This window comes from Coturnix japonica, chromosome 2, assembly GCF_001577835.2.
Source record: "Coturnix japonica isolate 7356 chromosome 2, Coturnix japonica 2.1, whole genome shotgun sequence".
In the NCBI taxonomy this organism is placed as follows: domain Eukaryota; kingdom Metazoa; phylum Chordata; class Aves; order Galliformes; family Phasianidae; genus Coturnix; species Coturnix japonica.
The window spans coordinates 47,701,581-47,719,097 of NC_029517.1; the positions used below are offsets into that span (position 1 = coordinate 47,701,581).

At 36.8% G+C, this 17,517-nt stretch overlaps 1 protein-coding gene across 3 annotated transcripts in view; it reads right to left on the minus strand.

Moving 5' to 3' along the window:
* FHOD3 (formin homology 2 domain containing 3) overlaps positions 1-17,517 on the minus strand; it is a 354,796-nt gene that overhangs the window by 93,967 nt on the left and 243,312 nt on the right. For 2 of the 3 annotated variants that reach the window (XM_015854311.2, XM_015854310.2), the window contains exons 9-10: positions 17,154-17,297; positions 15,092-15,330 (exon numbers count right to left, since the gene is read on the minus strand). In XM_015854311.2, coding sequence (XP_015709797.1) covers positions 15,092-15,330; positions 17,154-17,297 — 383 coding nt within the window. Of the gene's footprint in view, positions 1-1,036; positions 1,139-13,625; positions 13,713-15,091; positions 15,331-17,153; positions 17,298-17,517 lie in introns of all 3 variants that reach the window. The other variant, XM_015854309.2, reaches the window with a different exon arrangement.

Below are 17,517 nucleotides of genomic sequence, written 5' to 3' on the forward strand. Positions count from 1 at the left end.
CTTGCACTCAACATTTTTACACAGCGTTTTATTATTTTCATGTGATTTACTAATAACTGGTGTCTTAGCTTTGACTTTTAAGAATAGGATTTGAGGAAATTATCACTTAATTTTGAAATTTCAGGCAGCCATTGGCTACATTTGCAGACTGGAAGATATTAATAACAACAGTACAGTATTTTCTTTGGAATTTGCACATTAAACAGTTTCCTTTCTTCCTTCCGTGCTGTATAGCGTCTGCATGAATGTGGTTTATTTAAAAAAAAAAAATCCAATCTCATTTCCCGAGTTGCAAAGCCAAACAACTTAACCTAAATCAAATGGCTGTCTGGAAGAAAAAAACATATTTTCTTTCTTCCAGTTTATTAGGATAAAGTTGCCAGATTCCAAATCCATATATACTTCAGAAATAAGTGGAAAATTTTACATGAGAATATTGTTTTGATAAGTGGTTTGTTTATAGCCATATATACAGAGGTGGGCGTGTATGAATAAAATGATATATACCTATCAGCTTTGCCTCTAAGTAGTTCTTTCCTATTTAAAAATGTGCAAAGTTGATATAAATCACAGGCAGCATTTTAACAAAGTCTATCTATCTATCTTCTTCCCATCTACATATGTTGATAATAAGGCTACATCGTGAATATATGGAAGAAATCTTAAGAAGTCAAGCAATACCCAAGCAATATACAACAATGCTCTGCATTGTTTCAGCACTGTTCTAACTAAAAGATAAACTTACACCATGCTTAGAAATTATGCTATCAGCTAAATCTTCTTATGATTTGTGACTGGTACTCATTTGGTAATAAAAAGAGGGAATGCAAACAGCTCTCAGTGCCCCGACTAAACCTATTTACTTTACTTTAGTTGCATTCAGTGACAAAGCTTTTGAATTCAAAAATATTTCTTTAGGACTGGTTTTAAAAAGAGTGCTGGGAACATGAGTGGAAAGGTAGACACTGCTGCACACTTGGTGGTGAATTAATACCCGAGTGAGAAAAGGTGCATGGATGATGCTGAATCCCAGTACCTGGCTTTGACCTGCCTACTGGTCTCTTCCTCCCCCTCATCCTCAGTATTGGGTTCTGTGACTGGCTGTTCTTCTTCCTCTTCTTCATACTCCTCCTCCTCTCTGAGGTCACACCAAGGAAAGAGGCATGCAGTGGTATGGAAAGAAAAGTTGGAAGAGAAAATGACATGAGTCCACAGAAAGAGAAATGCAATGTGGTTAGAAATGGAAAGAAAAAGTTGAGAGAAGCAGTTGTGGTGCAAGCCAAACAGTCACCTTAACTTCATGCTAAGTACATGTTGCCACAAGGGTAGTAGTAATGCAATCATTTTTATCCTCTCTCCCATTTACGCCTCTTTTTTTTTTTTTTTTTTTTTTTCCCCTTATTAAAGACCCCCCTCCAAAAATATCTTTTATTATTATTATTTTATTATTATTTTTTAAGCTTGGCTTTTCATTCAATACCACAGTACCACTGTTAGACTCATTAGTAGTTAAGATGTATCTGGCTTAAAGGACAGCATGCATTGTGTTGACACTGAACAACTGGGACAACAATTTTTACACCTTAAAATTAATTCAGGTAAAACATTCCTGTTAAGCAGCCAAAAACTCAACTACAGAAAAGAGCAGGGTGAACCATTCAGTTGGAAATAACAGAGAGACCAAATCAATTCAGTTCTATTTGCACAAAGCAATACTTAAGTTACTAAATGCCAGTAAATGAATTATATCAGTAAAGAATCATTAATATGGTCGATGCAGGCTTTGGTTCAGCCCTCAGTCTGGCAGAGAAGAATTTTAAGTCATGCAGAAAGCCTCCATAACCTACAAACCACATAAGTAATAATAAAACTATATTAAACAAAACAAAAGACTGTATTTTCTGCCTCATATCCTTCCCATTTATACCTTGTCTTCCACAGACCAACAGATCCACAGAAGATTTAGAAAATATTCTCTCTTTGGCCTTCTTTCACATTTGCAATTGATTCGGTTCTCCATTTGATTCAAACGATGAATACTATTATTTTATGTCCCATCCAAAGAATAAAGCATATGAATTGTAATAAAGTTTTTAAGAAAGTCATACATTTCTTGCATTTTCCTGAAAGCTGGTTATCTTTAATTGTAAATGAATGCTTTGTGATTTTTTTTTTTTTCCCATTTAGAACTGGTATGGTTACACGTTATAAGGATAGGGAATATTTACAATGTGAGATCACAAACTCATTAAGACACTGCAAAGGGTTAATCCAAACTCTGTTGTGTTTGTAAGGAGTTAGTCTTATAACAATCAGGAAAATAGCATTACTTGGAACTTCTTCCAGATCTCAGGCAAAAATCTAGTGTTTTTAGCAGTTCCTAAGGTACTGCAGCATCATAACCACATTGTAGAAGATCACAGTATGCATTACCCATACTTAAAGTAAGAAAAAAGAGACCAGAGAGGATCTGTACTGTCTGTTCTCCTTACTATCAAGTAGATCAACACTAGCTTTGTTGTTTTCTCCTGTGAAGGGTAAAATGTCTGCATCTGCCAGTCCCATGAGCAATCATATTTAGGAAATAATTCACAAAGCTCTGTGAGATCACAGCTTTCTGATAACAGCACAGTGAATCCTATGATGTTGATAAAGTGTTTATATTGAAAATATAAACAAAACTTGTCCTGTCACTACTCTGTTTTAAGATTCTGCCAAATTTCTGGATTGATGTCAAATTTCTCACTTTCCTCACTTATCTCAAAACGCCCCACCCAAATCATAATTGAAATATTTATNCGGAGCTTCTAATTTTGAAAGGTCTTTATTCTTTGATCTGAGTGAAAACTATTAAGGACAGGAGCATAAATACACTAAAATCTTGTACAGTGCAAGTTGAACTGGGAAACATCGATATTTTCAATAAACTGAAGAATAGGAAAGGAAACATATACCCAGAATTAAAGAGAGCTGGTGCACAGGATAAGGCCACTTCAGAGCACAAGAACATTAGGCCTCTAAATGAACGCTTGCGGTGTGAGGAACGTGCTGAGTATTTTTCTTGAGACCTTGTTATCCTGTTTCTGCATCTTATGTTCACAAGCTTGAACTAACGTTCTAAATCTTGATATTACATCCTTTTATTTACAATCAGTGACAGCCACTCCCTTCCCTATTTTAAATCTGTGTTTATCAGATAATGATATTAATTGGTACCTAAAGCCTCAAATTTACTTTTACCCTGCAGTCTATTCCCCTACGGTCCGCTGAAGTTTGTAGCTCAATTAGGACTTACAATTCCATTTTAGACACCTGTTTTTGAAAATGTTGAGCTTCTATGTAAAAAGTGTACAACTTTCTAGAGCTCCATACAATAAATACAGCAGGTGAGCAGTAATCAATTAAAATACAGTACTTGGGGTTTCTAATTACTTTGCAAATCATTCTTCTAATCCGTTAATGGGAAAATCTAATCCTTGTTCAACTTTAACTGCAAATGCAAAACCATCCCAGATTAAGCCTACATATAATAGCCTTTATAAAATTTGGATATATAGCCTTTCTGTTACAAAACATACAGCATCTTACCTTAGAAGAGAAGCTAGTTTTCTGAAACAAACAAACAAACCTCCTGAAAATTAAGCAGCTTAAATGCTTACAGTGGAAATGCTCCTTACAAACCCAGCTGAATTGGTCAGCAGTTCAGAAGACAAAGCTGGAAACTGAACTACATTATCTCAGTTCTCAAGGCTAAAAATGACATATTTTCCATAACCACTGGCATTTCCTTAAAAAACATAATTAAGATATAACTCTTCAGAATGTATGTAAGAAATCCATGTTTATAAAATGTGAGATTTTTACATACACCCCCCTTTCAGATAAGCTGTGCAGCCATACACCAAAGTCTAAGTGATAAACAAAAATTAATTTCACCTTTAAGTCAATTACAAGAACTTAAAACTCTTCTCAGAGAGACCATTTGAGGACCTGTTTTGGTTCAAAACTGACTGAAATTGTGTACAATAAGAAACAGCACTTCAACTGCGAGGTACTATGAACTGCACAGACCTGTAGGAAATGTGCAGGCTCTGATCCCTTCATGATACTTCATGATTGTTCATAGCATGACTTGAAGGAAATACTTCTACCCACTGTGATGTCTATCTGCAGTTTTATCTGAAGAAGCCAAAAATCAAGAGCTCTGCTTCTCAGACATTATGACTTACTGTACTCCAAAGGAGCCAACCAACAGTTAACGGCCTTTCCATTTGAACATTTCTTGAGAATATCATGTTTCAAATAAACTTTGCATGCACAGCTCTGTATAGAACACTTTTTATTATAGAGTATAATCAGACATTAAACACATCCCTAGTGGGTACTGTTTCAAAGCTGAATATTTTATTGGAAGTTTATCTATTATATATTATTGAAATATTATTCCCATAATTGCAGTCTGATAATTCATGTGTCAGGCCAAGGATTTCTGTGAGTCTCCTTGACTTCTTAGTAAGCATAAGTTTTGACTAGAAAACTCTCTTCCTCTGCTAATGTTAACTCTGTGCTCATGACAATTAGTTGGGGAAGTCCAAGGAATGAGCTGATTTTTTGTTTCTTCTGTACTGGTGGCCAGTGGTACACACAGACATGGTCATACTCCCCAGCTGAAGGAAGCCAAGTTTGATCAAGGGAAATTTACACAATGAAAATATACGTGTGTGAGCTCAGTCAGAAGACCTGGTGAATTGAGCATGATTAGTTTAACAAAGACAATAATTATAGTTGTTTGTTCCACTAGGTAAATAATTCCCCCCCAAAAAATAATAAAAAAAATATCCACTTGAATATTTATTGAACAGGAAAACACTACCAAAAGACAGACAACATTCTTGTAAAGGAAAGAACACCAAACAGAGGGATGCTCAAATAGAACAGCAGACAGATTTGGGAACTCATCTGTGTGCCTAAGTATTCTGTGCTCATTTTTTTTGGTGTGTGAAATGAAAAAGAGATGGTATGGAAAAATACTTTCCCTCCCACATACAAATGCAAATGCTGTGTCAGTGCAATAATAGAATTAAATGAAGAAAAATGATTCATAGGGAGGTTTTCAATTGAACTAGGTTGCAGAAACCAGCACATTTTTCAGTAGCACAGAACAATTTATCCTGTTCCAACTCTAGGCAAATATTTTTTTCCTGAGACAGCAATGAAGAGCTTCGGCTAATGTTGAAGGAACTGATATATTCAGCTAACGTTAAGGCTATTACTGGATTATTTCAGTTCCATGACAACAGTACCAGATTAGAAATGCTTAAATAAGAGCTTTGCAGCAGTGAAAACAGATTTAACAATCATTTACCATGTTTATTATCATCTTTAAATGGATTGCTGCTACAGGTTGTCAGGCCCTCCAAACAAATGAAAATCCCAGTCCCACCAATCTTTATAAACTGCATCATCAGCCATGGCAACTAACAAACATCTACTAGGGCACTGTTGGAATGTGGTTGAATAAAGTATTTATAGCCACTTAAAATACATGTATGTTTAAAGACTATAAAAGCACAGTTTATGGATAAAAAATCGTTGAGACATCAAAATGAAATCTAAGCAAAGTCTTCAAAACTAATGAATTAGCCTTCCTTCCTTCCTACTGATTTTAAATAGTTGCCTGAAGTTATGCACAGGTATAAATGTTAATGAATGCAGACTGATAAAAGAAAATGATAATCAAGGGACCAACCTGCAAGTTATCAGAAGGCAAGTGTAAAGTGCACAAGATGCTGAGCATCTTACCTAACATACAGTCACTTAACAATCCTTACATGTACTTCTTTTTCACAAAAGTACAAATGAGTACCTTCCATTGTGAAATATGATTTTCAAAATCGATGAATCGATGTGTCTGCCATGTACCTGAACAATGTGTACAAGGTTACCTAGTCAATTACTAGTTACCCTATACAAAAGTTCCCCTCCAGTCTCCCCAACAACACATCCCTTTATAGCTGATGAATGCAGCTTGAAGACACTCACACTTTTGGTTGTTCTAACTTGCAGTCTTTCAAACTTTCTATTTTACTTTATTTTAATTTTTAAAAACAAAGACATAACCAATAGAAAAAAAAGGAAAGGATAGGACTGTGCTGAAGGAAAAGAAACAAAGCCAGAAAAGAAGCATGAGCACAAAAACATATTCTACTCTGCTTGATATCAGTGGAAAGTTTTAAATTAAAAGATATGCTTTAAATCATTTTAATTCAGTGTGGAAGAATTTGACCACTAATATTTGAATAGGGAACAAAATGAAAAAGGATGATCTTGCCATATTCAGTCTACTAACTTTTTGGTCTGCAGATACAATGCATATATAACTTAAAAAATGAGATAACAGCACATTAAAAAAAAAATTAATCTTACTATGGTATATGATTCCAGTTCATGTAGGGCTCATTTAACCTTTGCTAAAGTCTTAATAAATATTTCCTTCAAAATTTTTCAGGTCATTAGACAAGGATGTAAGTGTACTTCTGAGCCTTTTTAGACCACCCACAGAATTATATTGAAATTCTCAAGAAGGGAACACTGGACTTCAGCAAAGAAAAGGGCCTTTAAGTTATGAAGTGACCCAGAAAATAAAGGACTGGGGAATTGTAGAGTTATTGTCCATTATTCCCACACTCCCTGAAAATCACACTATGTGCAATTAATTGCTAATTAGGGATTTTCACTCTCTCCTTCTCTTTGTAATTAAGTCAAATGCTTTTCAGTTTAGCTTCTTTAAATTACTTCTATTTAAACTTTCAATGTCTTTAAGAGAAGCAGCTACTAACTAGGAATAGAGGCCACATTTAGCTAAGGAAAAGTGACCATTAGCCATTCTGCAATATTATTATAAAAGAAAAATGCACAGTTGAACTCAGTAGCATGGTTTTTCTTTCTTTATCCCTCCCACTTAAAATCTGTGATCCACATTACCTCTTGAACAGAACTTGGAAAACTGCTTGTCTGAACTTCTTACAGGTGAACAAACAGAAAATGAAGAACATTCCATCAAAGAGAGATCTTTTAAAGTCACTGTAGATGACATTTTATTTTCTTTTGCAATTGCTTGCCACTGTCCTCAATTTATGAGTAAAATTCCACTTCCACTGGTACGACGTATGTGTATGTTAGGTGTATGTTTGGTGGCCCTGCTAGGCAGGGGGGTTGGAACTACGTGATCCTTGAGGTCCCTTCCAACCCGGGTCATTCTGTGATTCATTCTGTGATTCTGTGACGGCAAAATTCATAGCTAAATTCTATAGTACTTGTAAAACAAACAAATGCTTTGGTACACTTCTGCTGCTTCTTCCTTTCTTGTATGCTAGTTGCCAGAACACAGTCAAGTGGTCTTTCACGAAAGCTGAAAGCAATGATAATTGAAATCTGTAATTTCTTATTTTGTAAGAAACAGTTATTTTCTTCCTCCACCAAAACTGAAAGGAATCAACTATTAAGTCCCCCATTCCCTTTCCACTCTTCTGTGTGACAGATCACTGCAATTTGTGCAACTGCTTGAAAATGAAAACACACAAAATGGTATGGGAAACAAGTTACTTGAAAAGCCTAAAAATATGGCATTTTGCATAGGAAGAAAGTTCAAATGCATAATTACAGTGGTAAAAGGGAACTAGTATTTTTGCCCTAAATAAAGGACTTTTCAGAAACAAAGTTTTGGAAATCACAAGTAAGGTAAAGTACATATGTTTTCCATGCCTTCATTTTATGCTGCTCTTTATCTTTAGATTACTGCTATTTTCTTATTCCCAAAATGTGCTCGGTAAGAACTTTTCACACCTAAAAAATATAGGTAATGCCTTCACACTTTATTCATTGCAGCAGTTTGTTTATATAGGACATATCAAAGCAGTGTGGGACAACAAAGTCTTGCTTAAGATACCGACAAGGCTGTGCAAAGACTTCAAGAATCACAGCCCTCTGATCACTGAACAGCACTGCTGTTTTTATATCTGTATGAGTAGCAGAGGTAAAGAAACAAAATCCTGATGAAGAGAGGTTTTAGGAGCAATAAATATTGAAACACATACAGGAAGAGAGAAGAAATAGTGTTTTCAGAGCTTGGAACTGCATATTGGTTGACACCTTAAGGTCATTGTTACTGCCCCTTACTTCAAAGGGAGGGTTCTGGAAATGGAATCCAGCCAAATCGTTGTCTTTTTTTCCTCCCATCACATCATATGTGTAAAATACTTCCCTGGCATTACAGAGTCATGTTTACAAATACTGGGAATGTGCTGGGGAGGTTAACTTTCTGAAACACATACACCAGTCAGTCAGACACTATTATGGACCTCCAGATATACAGATTCAAATCCTGATTCACCATTACATTTCCTCAGATAGTTTCTTGAAGCTAAATGTGCAGTGAAAAAAAAAAAGACTTAAGTTATGCTGTGCTTGCACTAGTCATGCAGCCATAACCTCACTTAAGTATTGGTGTTTTTTCATTACTCTTTAAATTCAAACTGGGAAAATTTACCATTGCTTCTACAAAAAAATCCAGCACTGCAAACTGGATTCCGTAACAAATTGTACCTGAATGAGAGAAGTAAGTGTGGCCTCTGTTTTTCAAACCCAAAACTAGCAGTGCCTTGATAGAACAGTTTTTTATGTTTCTGTTGTCAAAGGCTGATAAAGGTCAGATGCTGGAAGTGGATGCTACCTCACCAATCTTTTCAATTTGATACATAAACCATAGAATCATGGAATGGCCTGGGTTGAAAAGAACGTCAAAGATCATCCAGTTTAAGCCCCCCGCTATGAGCAAAGTCAACAACCACCAGACCAAGATGCCCAGATCCACATCTGGCCTTGAATGCCTCCAGGGATGGGGCATCCACAACCTCCTTGGGCAACCTGTTCCATCACCACCCTCTGTATGAAAAACTTTCTCCTAATATCTAACCCGAACCTCCCCTGTCTCGGTTTAAAACTATTCCCCACTAAAAAATTCCATAGTTAAAAAAATCCACACAGAAAACCTACCAACCACTGTACTCAGAACTTCAACTCACAGACATATGCATCTACATAAACATTTCATGCAGTGCAGCGGAGTCACCAGAACCTGAAACATCATGATGAAAACTAGAATTCTGCCATGGTAAATGTTACAGAAAATAAGAAATTAGCTATGGCTTATGTTGTCAGAAGACAGAAAATCACTTAAAAAACAAATAAGAAGTCTCAGCTGTTTTGGACAAACTACCCCTGCAGGCCTGGCTTTATATCAAGCAAATTAAGTAATCAGTTAACAGGACATAAAAGTCAAATAAAGATCTGAGTAGTTGGTTAAAAACTCTACAGGAATCCAAAGCTAAGGAGAAAAAAAATGTTTTAGCTCAGCTATGTCCATTGTTTTCTGGCAAAACCAAAATAACGTCAAGATCTTTTCCTGAATTTCAGCAATCCTCAAACATCAGAAGCATGTATTTTCTGACAAACAGATCCTTATGACTTCGCAGCACAGTTTTTCTTTGTTTAGACAATAATTTTCCAACTTTTTGTGGGAATGTAAAGGGCGTGAAAGCCTTGAGCTCAGGGTGCACTGTGCAACAGTGCTGTGACCAATGAGCCCTGAAATACGTAAAAAACTTTGGAATTCCCTCTGCAACTCTTTGCTTAGAAGAAGAGTGATTACAGCCTTCGAGGCAAGAGCCTAACACTGCTACCAGCGAACCCGGTCTTCTGAAGGCCACAATTTTTCCAACTGAAAATCTGGAAGCCTCAAGTGGACCCACACGTTTGCTCTTCCTTACACCTATTTAGCCTCTTTAGCTTTTTAGGTCCAAAAAAAGACAGCTTTCTGGTGCCCTATCAGGTTGCAGACTCCACTCTGATGAGTTAAGATAGCAGTCAGATATTCTGCATGCTAGGTTCCAAGCACAGTAATACCAATACAAAAGTCCCACCAAAACCGTGGTTATCATCAGAGGAATATGTATAGTGAGCAGTTCTGGTATTTTTATTTCAGTTTTGGAGGATGTAAACTAAATGAGACAACGTGGTAAAAAGAAAATAAAAATAAAAATAAAAAAAATAAAAAAAAAAAAAAAGGAAAAGAAGCAGAAGAAAGCAGAAATTGTGGCAAAATGAGGTAAATACCGAATCCTAGCTATCTGCAACTTTATAAACCACAGACTCTTTGAATACAACCAATTGTACACAACTCTGAGAGCCATTCACTCAAACGTTGGTAAGAGCTCTGTAAGGTGGAATGATACAGAGATGGTAACAAAGATGGTGACAGATATTCAAAAGGTTACTTATGAGGGAAAACTCACTGATATGGATGCCTTCACTGAGAAATGCTGAAGCAAGTTCCACCAGAGAGCAATCTCCAAGAGATGCTGCCTTAGTGGTGGTCAGCCCTTAAATGAGGTCTAGAGGATGTGGAGTCAAGCTCCACCCCTCCTGGGAGCACAGCTAAATTACTCTCACCTGTGCTCCCACAGCTGACCAGACACTTGCCTCAGCTGATTAATCAGAGGTTCAGGCTGTGATTACCAATTTCCCATACAGCTTTCATAGTAAATCTCTTAGTATCTTCCCTGAGAAAGGTTGTTAAGTCTGGCTGACAGAGCTTATGTGGTACACCAAGGGAGAGAGACAGAGGTGGCCTCTGTGCAGTACTGACAAAAGGGAAATACACAGCAAAAGATGTTGGCTCATTCAAAAAAAAAAAAAAAAAAAGATAAAGAAATATTTCTGGTTTGTATGTATAGTTGTATGTATAGGGTTTTTGTAAAGCACCTGTTCCAGGAAGACAGTACTGAGAAGTTTCAAACTATCTGTTCTCTGCTCTCTTGAAGCCAGACACAATGAAACTGAAAGAGAAAAATGCCCATTTTAAGACTTCTACCCAGAAGTCACTGCGTATAATAAAAACAGCTATCTAGTCTAAGTTCCGTGGCACTCCTTACACATGCATTGTGTGGTTGGAAAAAGCTAGCTTTACTTTAAAAACAAAACATTCTCACACAAAACAACTGCGTAAGAATTTCTTTAAAACTCTACTAATTAAGTAACAGAATGCGAGACCACAGATTGAGAGAACTGAATTTGAACTAGGACAGAAAACCATAGGAGGTGCCCTCAGCAAAGCACTTAAAAGTACCAGGTGGTAAGAGGAAAGATGTCCCCCCTCAGGCCTTTTGTTGCTCTATGCCATCACAATAACAGAAAGAAGTTTTGAGCAAAGCAAAGCTACTGGTGAAGCATATAATTTAAAGTATGCTGTAGCAGCTACATATCACTAAATCAACCTCCAGCCTTTCTTATTGAAGTAGTTGTTATCAAGTTATTTATTTATTTTGTAACAGGCACATTAGGCTGAGTTTCACTCTCCATGAAAATTATTTTAACACAAAACAGATTTGGGCTTTTGTTTTTATTTTTATTTTTTTTGAACCATGAGCCAAAAAGCAATGCATTTGCTTTAGTAGAAGGTTTCCAAATGGATGAAAAAGGCCTACAAGTTTTCTATTTGCTTGCCCTTAGCATTTACGGTCAACTTTTCCCAGCTCAAAACCCGAAGTCTGCTCTCAATTAGCCTGGCGTAAATCAGAGCAACTCCATTAATTTCAGACAACTTTTCTGGCTAGAGAGCATTGTAAGACAAAATTTGGCCAATACTGTCCTTTTTGTTTTACCGGCACCATGGGTTTTTCTCTTTTTTGGAAGACTTATCAGTTGACACAAAGCAGATGACTGTGGACAACCTGTTTGATGTGGTAAACAAAAGCAAAATAACTGCCAAACCAGCCAACACAGTTAGAAAGAAATGAAACATGAACACTGTGGGAATGAGAATCTGAGGAGGTTCTTAAACCTTCTACTGATTTTGGTAGTGGAGTCCAAAAGTAACCAAGAATATTGTCTAAAACAGCATAGAAGTATGATTTTAATCTCTAACTAAGTCCAACAGAAGTAATTCCACTGAACTTGATAGTGTTAATCCAAAGTAAAAACAGACATTGAATCTGCAACCACACAGACAGTTCAGACACCATCAGGAGCAACACAATAGCATTTTCACAAACTTTATAATCTTTTTAGTGTTTTCCTACTGGTTAAGAAAATGTAGTGAATGAGACTGAAACCCCTTTTGCATAATCTATTTCTGTAAATACAGCACTGCAAAACCCTAATGCAAACTTTTTACCTTCCTTGAGAGAGACTACAGTTACGAGCCAAAAAGAATGTCAGCAGCAAAAGACAGATCTTTCCTGCATGAACAAATCGTATTTACAGTTTTTTTAAGGCAATAAATAAATTTTATATATTTTTACATATTTCTCTCTATAACACCAGTGATGGAAGCACAAGGGACACAAGAATATTTCTTTTGAAAGAATCATAACGCATTGTACTTTGACTTGCAATTTTAAAATTTCATTTTAAGTTGTAATAAGGCCTAGACATATGATGCTCCATTGAAATCCCTTAAATTGATAAAAAATTGCTTCATAGGCCAAGCGCTGAAGTTTGAAAACTTAATTCTAATAGGAACATCACAGAGATAGAAATGTCTTTCAACTTAGGGTTAATTCAAACTTCAGAAATGTGCAAAAATTTTTAACAAGTCATTTAATTTTTTTTCTGTTTCTTTTTGTGTGTGTGTGTGTGTGTGTCAGTTTAGCTATCGGATGTAGAGACTGCTATTTCAGTGAAAGTTGAGAGATTCAGTGAGATATGGTAAAGAACAAAGGCTGGTTTTACTCTTCTTACCACAGTTATGGATTTAGCTAGGCAAAGAGATGAAAAATGTGAAGGATAGAAGCAGTTTTCCTGAAAAGCTTCTTTATCAGGAAGCCAATAGCATATACAGAGGAGTCAATGTGGACAGCTGACTAGCTTCCTGTCATAGCAACTTAGAAGATTTCACTGGGCATAGAACCTGTATCTTTGGGCAAAAAAAATGCATTGTGTGGTCTGTAAAGACCAATAGGGAAGATAAATTATTTGGTAGAACAACTTCAACATGAAATTAAACTTGAATGTTTACACAAGTACATATCTGTAAACATTTAAAAGAAGATTTATTTATTAATTTTAACGTTAAATTACACTTCATATTATTATCAACTTCAAGGAGGATAAGGAATAGAGATGGCTATTTTTTTTTTTTCACAAAAGGAAGATAATTATTGAAATTATGCTATATTGGAGAAAAAATAATTCAAAGAACTTATAAAATTAATCTGTCAAGTAGTCTACTAGCTTGCTACTAAACATCAGCTCAAGCATAAATTCATTAGGAATTATGGAAAACTACAAAATAAAACTGGTAAGCAAACACTGAAAAACATATTAGTAGAAGCTGCTGTCTTGCATGACTTGTTTAATTACAGCAAAAGAATCAACAATTTTTGTAGAGTTAAAGCAGTTCCTCATTTTTAATCCTAATTCACCAGTTTAGCAAATCAACTGCATCTGCTCTAATCAATCATTGGTTGATGCAGATTCTCAGTCACATAGGCAAGTCCTGAAATGAAGCCTAAGACCATGCACAAGGCTTTTCACGCAGAGTAGCTGAAGCCCCCAGCTGTACTCACACTGAAGATGCTTTAAACTCAGTCTCAGCTGCACTGTCATCCTCGTCATCTGTCTGTAAGACCATGGGGCTCTTGGCCTCCAGCTCACTAAACACCCAGGCAATAGGATAGGATGGAAAGACATGAATACGTTGCCCAATGGAAAAAACAAAAACAGAACAAAAACAAACAACAACAACAACAACAAAAACAAAAAAACACATGCACAAAAAAAAAAACAAGAACCAAAAACCACCAAAAATACATATACAAAAGAAGAAAAAAAAAGAAAAAAAGAAAAAAAAAGAAAAAAAAAAGCCATTTTGTGGTATACAATATTCAACTACTATTTGAATTATTTGGAGTCTCACATTTTCATACTGATATGAACCACTAAACTCTAGATTAAACTCAGTTTGCTTTGTAGGAAGGGAAGTATTATAGGAAACACGGGGTTTTAAGGCTTTCCACCTGGTGCTAATCAATGGGGACCCCAAACAACTTCCTAAGAGCTATGATCAACACAGGAAATACTCAACATGGAGCATGCTTTGCTTTTGCAAACTGTGCCTTGAGCCACTCTAAGACATATTTGTCCATCTTTAGTTACCTGTAGCAAATGTATCTTCACGTGAACTACTCAGATAGATTCCCTTTAAAGTTAAAAGAGAGAAACAGCCAGCTTCAAAGCATGATTCCTCTTAGCTGAAATTTCAGACGTAGAATACATTAGATAGCTGAAGGCCTACAAACACTTGCTACACTCCACAGACATCAAAGGAGGCAAGCTGATCAGACATCTTATTTAGGCAAAATTAATTCTAGCCCTCTTGTGTGGCATTCAGATGTGCTGGCAATCTTCAGCTCACATTTTTTTCTAAGCCAACAACAGTGGTCTAGGCAGTGACGCTAGCTCTGACAGACTCCACTGTTGCAGTCTGCTTCTCAAGTAGTCATTACTGTCTCTCTTTCTGTTAATTACAGAAGATCAGATACATTACTAGTACAGAAAAGGAAAATATTTATGCTGGAATACCTTTTGCAAAGGGAAGAAATCAATTAACAGTGACATAAACAGAGCAAGTAACTGCATTAATGTGACTGTATCTTTGTACAATCTCCCATTATTGAATGCCAATCTCCCTGTTTTGAATACCAAATCTATCAGTGGACAACGTTATCCTTGGTTAGCTCACAGTATCAAAGAATACCTCATGTACTTTGGGTCTATTTACTTAGGGTAGACGGCGTCAATGAACCATTTTTACCTACATATGGAATAGCATGTAGGTAAATCAAGTCACCTACAAATCAATGTGGCTTTTTTTAAACTTCAAATGTTCTCCTTTCTTTTGATTCATTAGAAAGAGGTGAGAAAAACAGAAAGAAAGCAAATGATAGGAATCTGGCAGACTAATAAAGTGCAATAAGCATAATGGAAAGTAATAGGGAATAAGGAAGGCCCGCCCCTTAGCTCCGGAACCTACCTCTCACTGAGATCTTCCACACGCTGTCCATGGCCTAACATGAAGCTGGGGTTTGACTGACTGCATGGGCTGGCAGGTGCTGATAATGTGCTTTTGATGTTCTGCACTGAGTGCCTGCGGCTCCGTCGGCGCTCCAGGCCCCTTCGCTCGCTGCCACCTAGACTGGCCCTTCTTCTGTCCTTGCGCCCACAGGGAGGGGGGTCAGCGGTCTCATCGCCATCCTCGTGCCTCAGGGTCATCTGAGGACAAAAGAGAGGCAAGACTTCTGATGTGTTTCCTATAGAGTTTCACACCTATGCTTGAAAAATTTACTGCTCTCATCAAGACTGATTCCTATTAGAGTCGTCATTTCTACAGATACTTCTCTAAGTTGCCATCTATACATCAGTGCACTGTAGCAGCTCTAGTGATAGAATTCTACACTGACATCTTGTAAAGAACACTGTAGGACTTGAAACAGATTTGTTTATGTTAGATCTCAGCTTTTTTGTTTGTTTGTTTTTTAAGGACTTAATTTACAAAGAATCCAAGCAGTGCTAGACACCTAGCTCTCTTTATTTCCTCCTGAAATACATAGGAAAATTCTTGTCTATGCTGAAATCAATTGATAAAACTCCTACACACTGACTGATTAAACATTTCCTGATGTTCAGATGTGCCACTAGAGATGACTGAGTGAAAGACAGCCTACTGCTTTAGAAAGTATTTTAGAAAAGCATCATCATTTATTCTCAGCCAAGAAAGAGACCAGCTGACGCATATGTAATTGCATTCTTCTTAAAGATCTCAACTTTTACAGATCTCCCTGAAAAGTAAACAAAAGAAAAAATAAATAAATAAAGCAAACACTAACAAAACAAACCTGCTTCTGTGAACTCAAACCACAATGGATTAAAAGAAAAAAACAGAGACCACACATCTCCGTTGAGCTTCCCAACTTTTAGGTTAGCACAATTACTTTCACATATGCCATTCAGTGGAAAATTCAGCATTTCCTGCCAGTTCAGAAGCACTGTAAATCCAGAGGAACATATGCATATTTCAGGAAAGAACAATGCTGAGAATAGCATGGCTACAATGACATTTGACAGAAAAATCTGACAATACATTGTGAGTTCATCAGCTGGAAATAGTAGAGGAGCAGTATGTGGATGTAAATGTATTTGGCTTATGTGGCAAGGTTTTCATAGCAGAGGGGCAGCAGAGATGAGCAAAGCCCCGCACTGCCCCAGAGGACATCAGACTCAGCTCCAGCTGTTCCTAAGGGGATCTACCACTGCCAGAGCTGGGTTATGAGCAACACTAGGTGCACTCTGGTAAAGCAGATTTAAGCAAGGGAAACACTGCTGTGCAACAGCAGCTGGGAGAGAAGCTGAGGGAAACATCTCTCCAGGCATGAAGGTCAGTGCAGAAGAGCAAGCACAGAGCAGCAGCTCCCTGAAGCCTAGAGGTCTGACTCTTCATGCAGTCTGGTCTGTAGAAAGTAGCTCTGCTAAAGTTAGTTTTGTGACAGGGGTGAAGAATGGAGAAAAAAAAAAAAAAAAAAAAAAAAAAAGAGAGAGAACGAAATCTACCAGATCTTTTGCTGGACAAAGATGGAGATAAAGCCATTTCATTTCGTAAAACCTAACATGAATTTACATTTACATTATATTGATTTCTGCCTAAACCTCCCCACTGCCAATACTTCCCGAAGTCTGAAAATTAGGGCAAGTGGCACTGAGCTCAGGAGAACTTTTTTGGTGAGTTGAATATTTCTGCATATTGCAAGAAATTCTGTTTTTAATTGCAGGCAGAACTGCATCTAAAGAGGCTAGTAAATGTGTTGGTTTGCCTTAGAGCATGCCCTTGCACTAGTACAAAATGCAATTGTATGAGCTGACCAGCCACATAAATGTATCAAGTCACATATACAAATGTGTATAATACTTCCAGCAAGCAGATGTTTTTCTTTTAAAATAAAATAGATAACCAAATTTCACCTAGGCTACGTTCCCCCCTCCTTTCAGCTTTGAAGTTTACACAAGCTGTAAGATCTATAAAATAGGGCATGTTATGTTACCTCATAAATGTTAAATTGCTCAACTAAGTCCAAGTCTGTTCCTTTCTTGTTCAAGTGTCTCTGTGAAATAGCTTCAATGCCCAGCTCTTCAAGACAGTCCACCACATCGTAGAAAGAGTCTTGATCTGGCAACCCCGACAGCGTCTAAGAATCAAAGGGAAAACATTTAGATCTGTTTGTTTTGAAAAGAATTAAACAAAGGTTTTTAAAAGAGGGTAGCAAGTGGTTTTGTGTACGATTTCAATAAAATAAAACCATGATGTGGGATTAGAGACACCGCTAAAAAATATAAAACAAGTGACACAGCTTTTAACAAACAACTCCATGCGCTGTGTAGAAAAAATGAATAACTGGAAAAACAAAT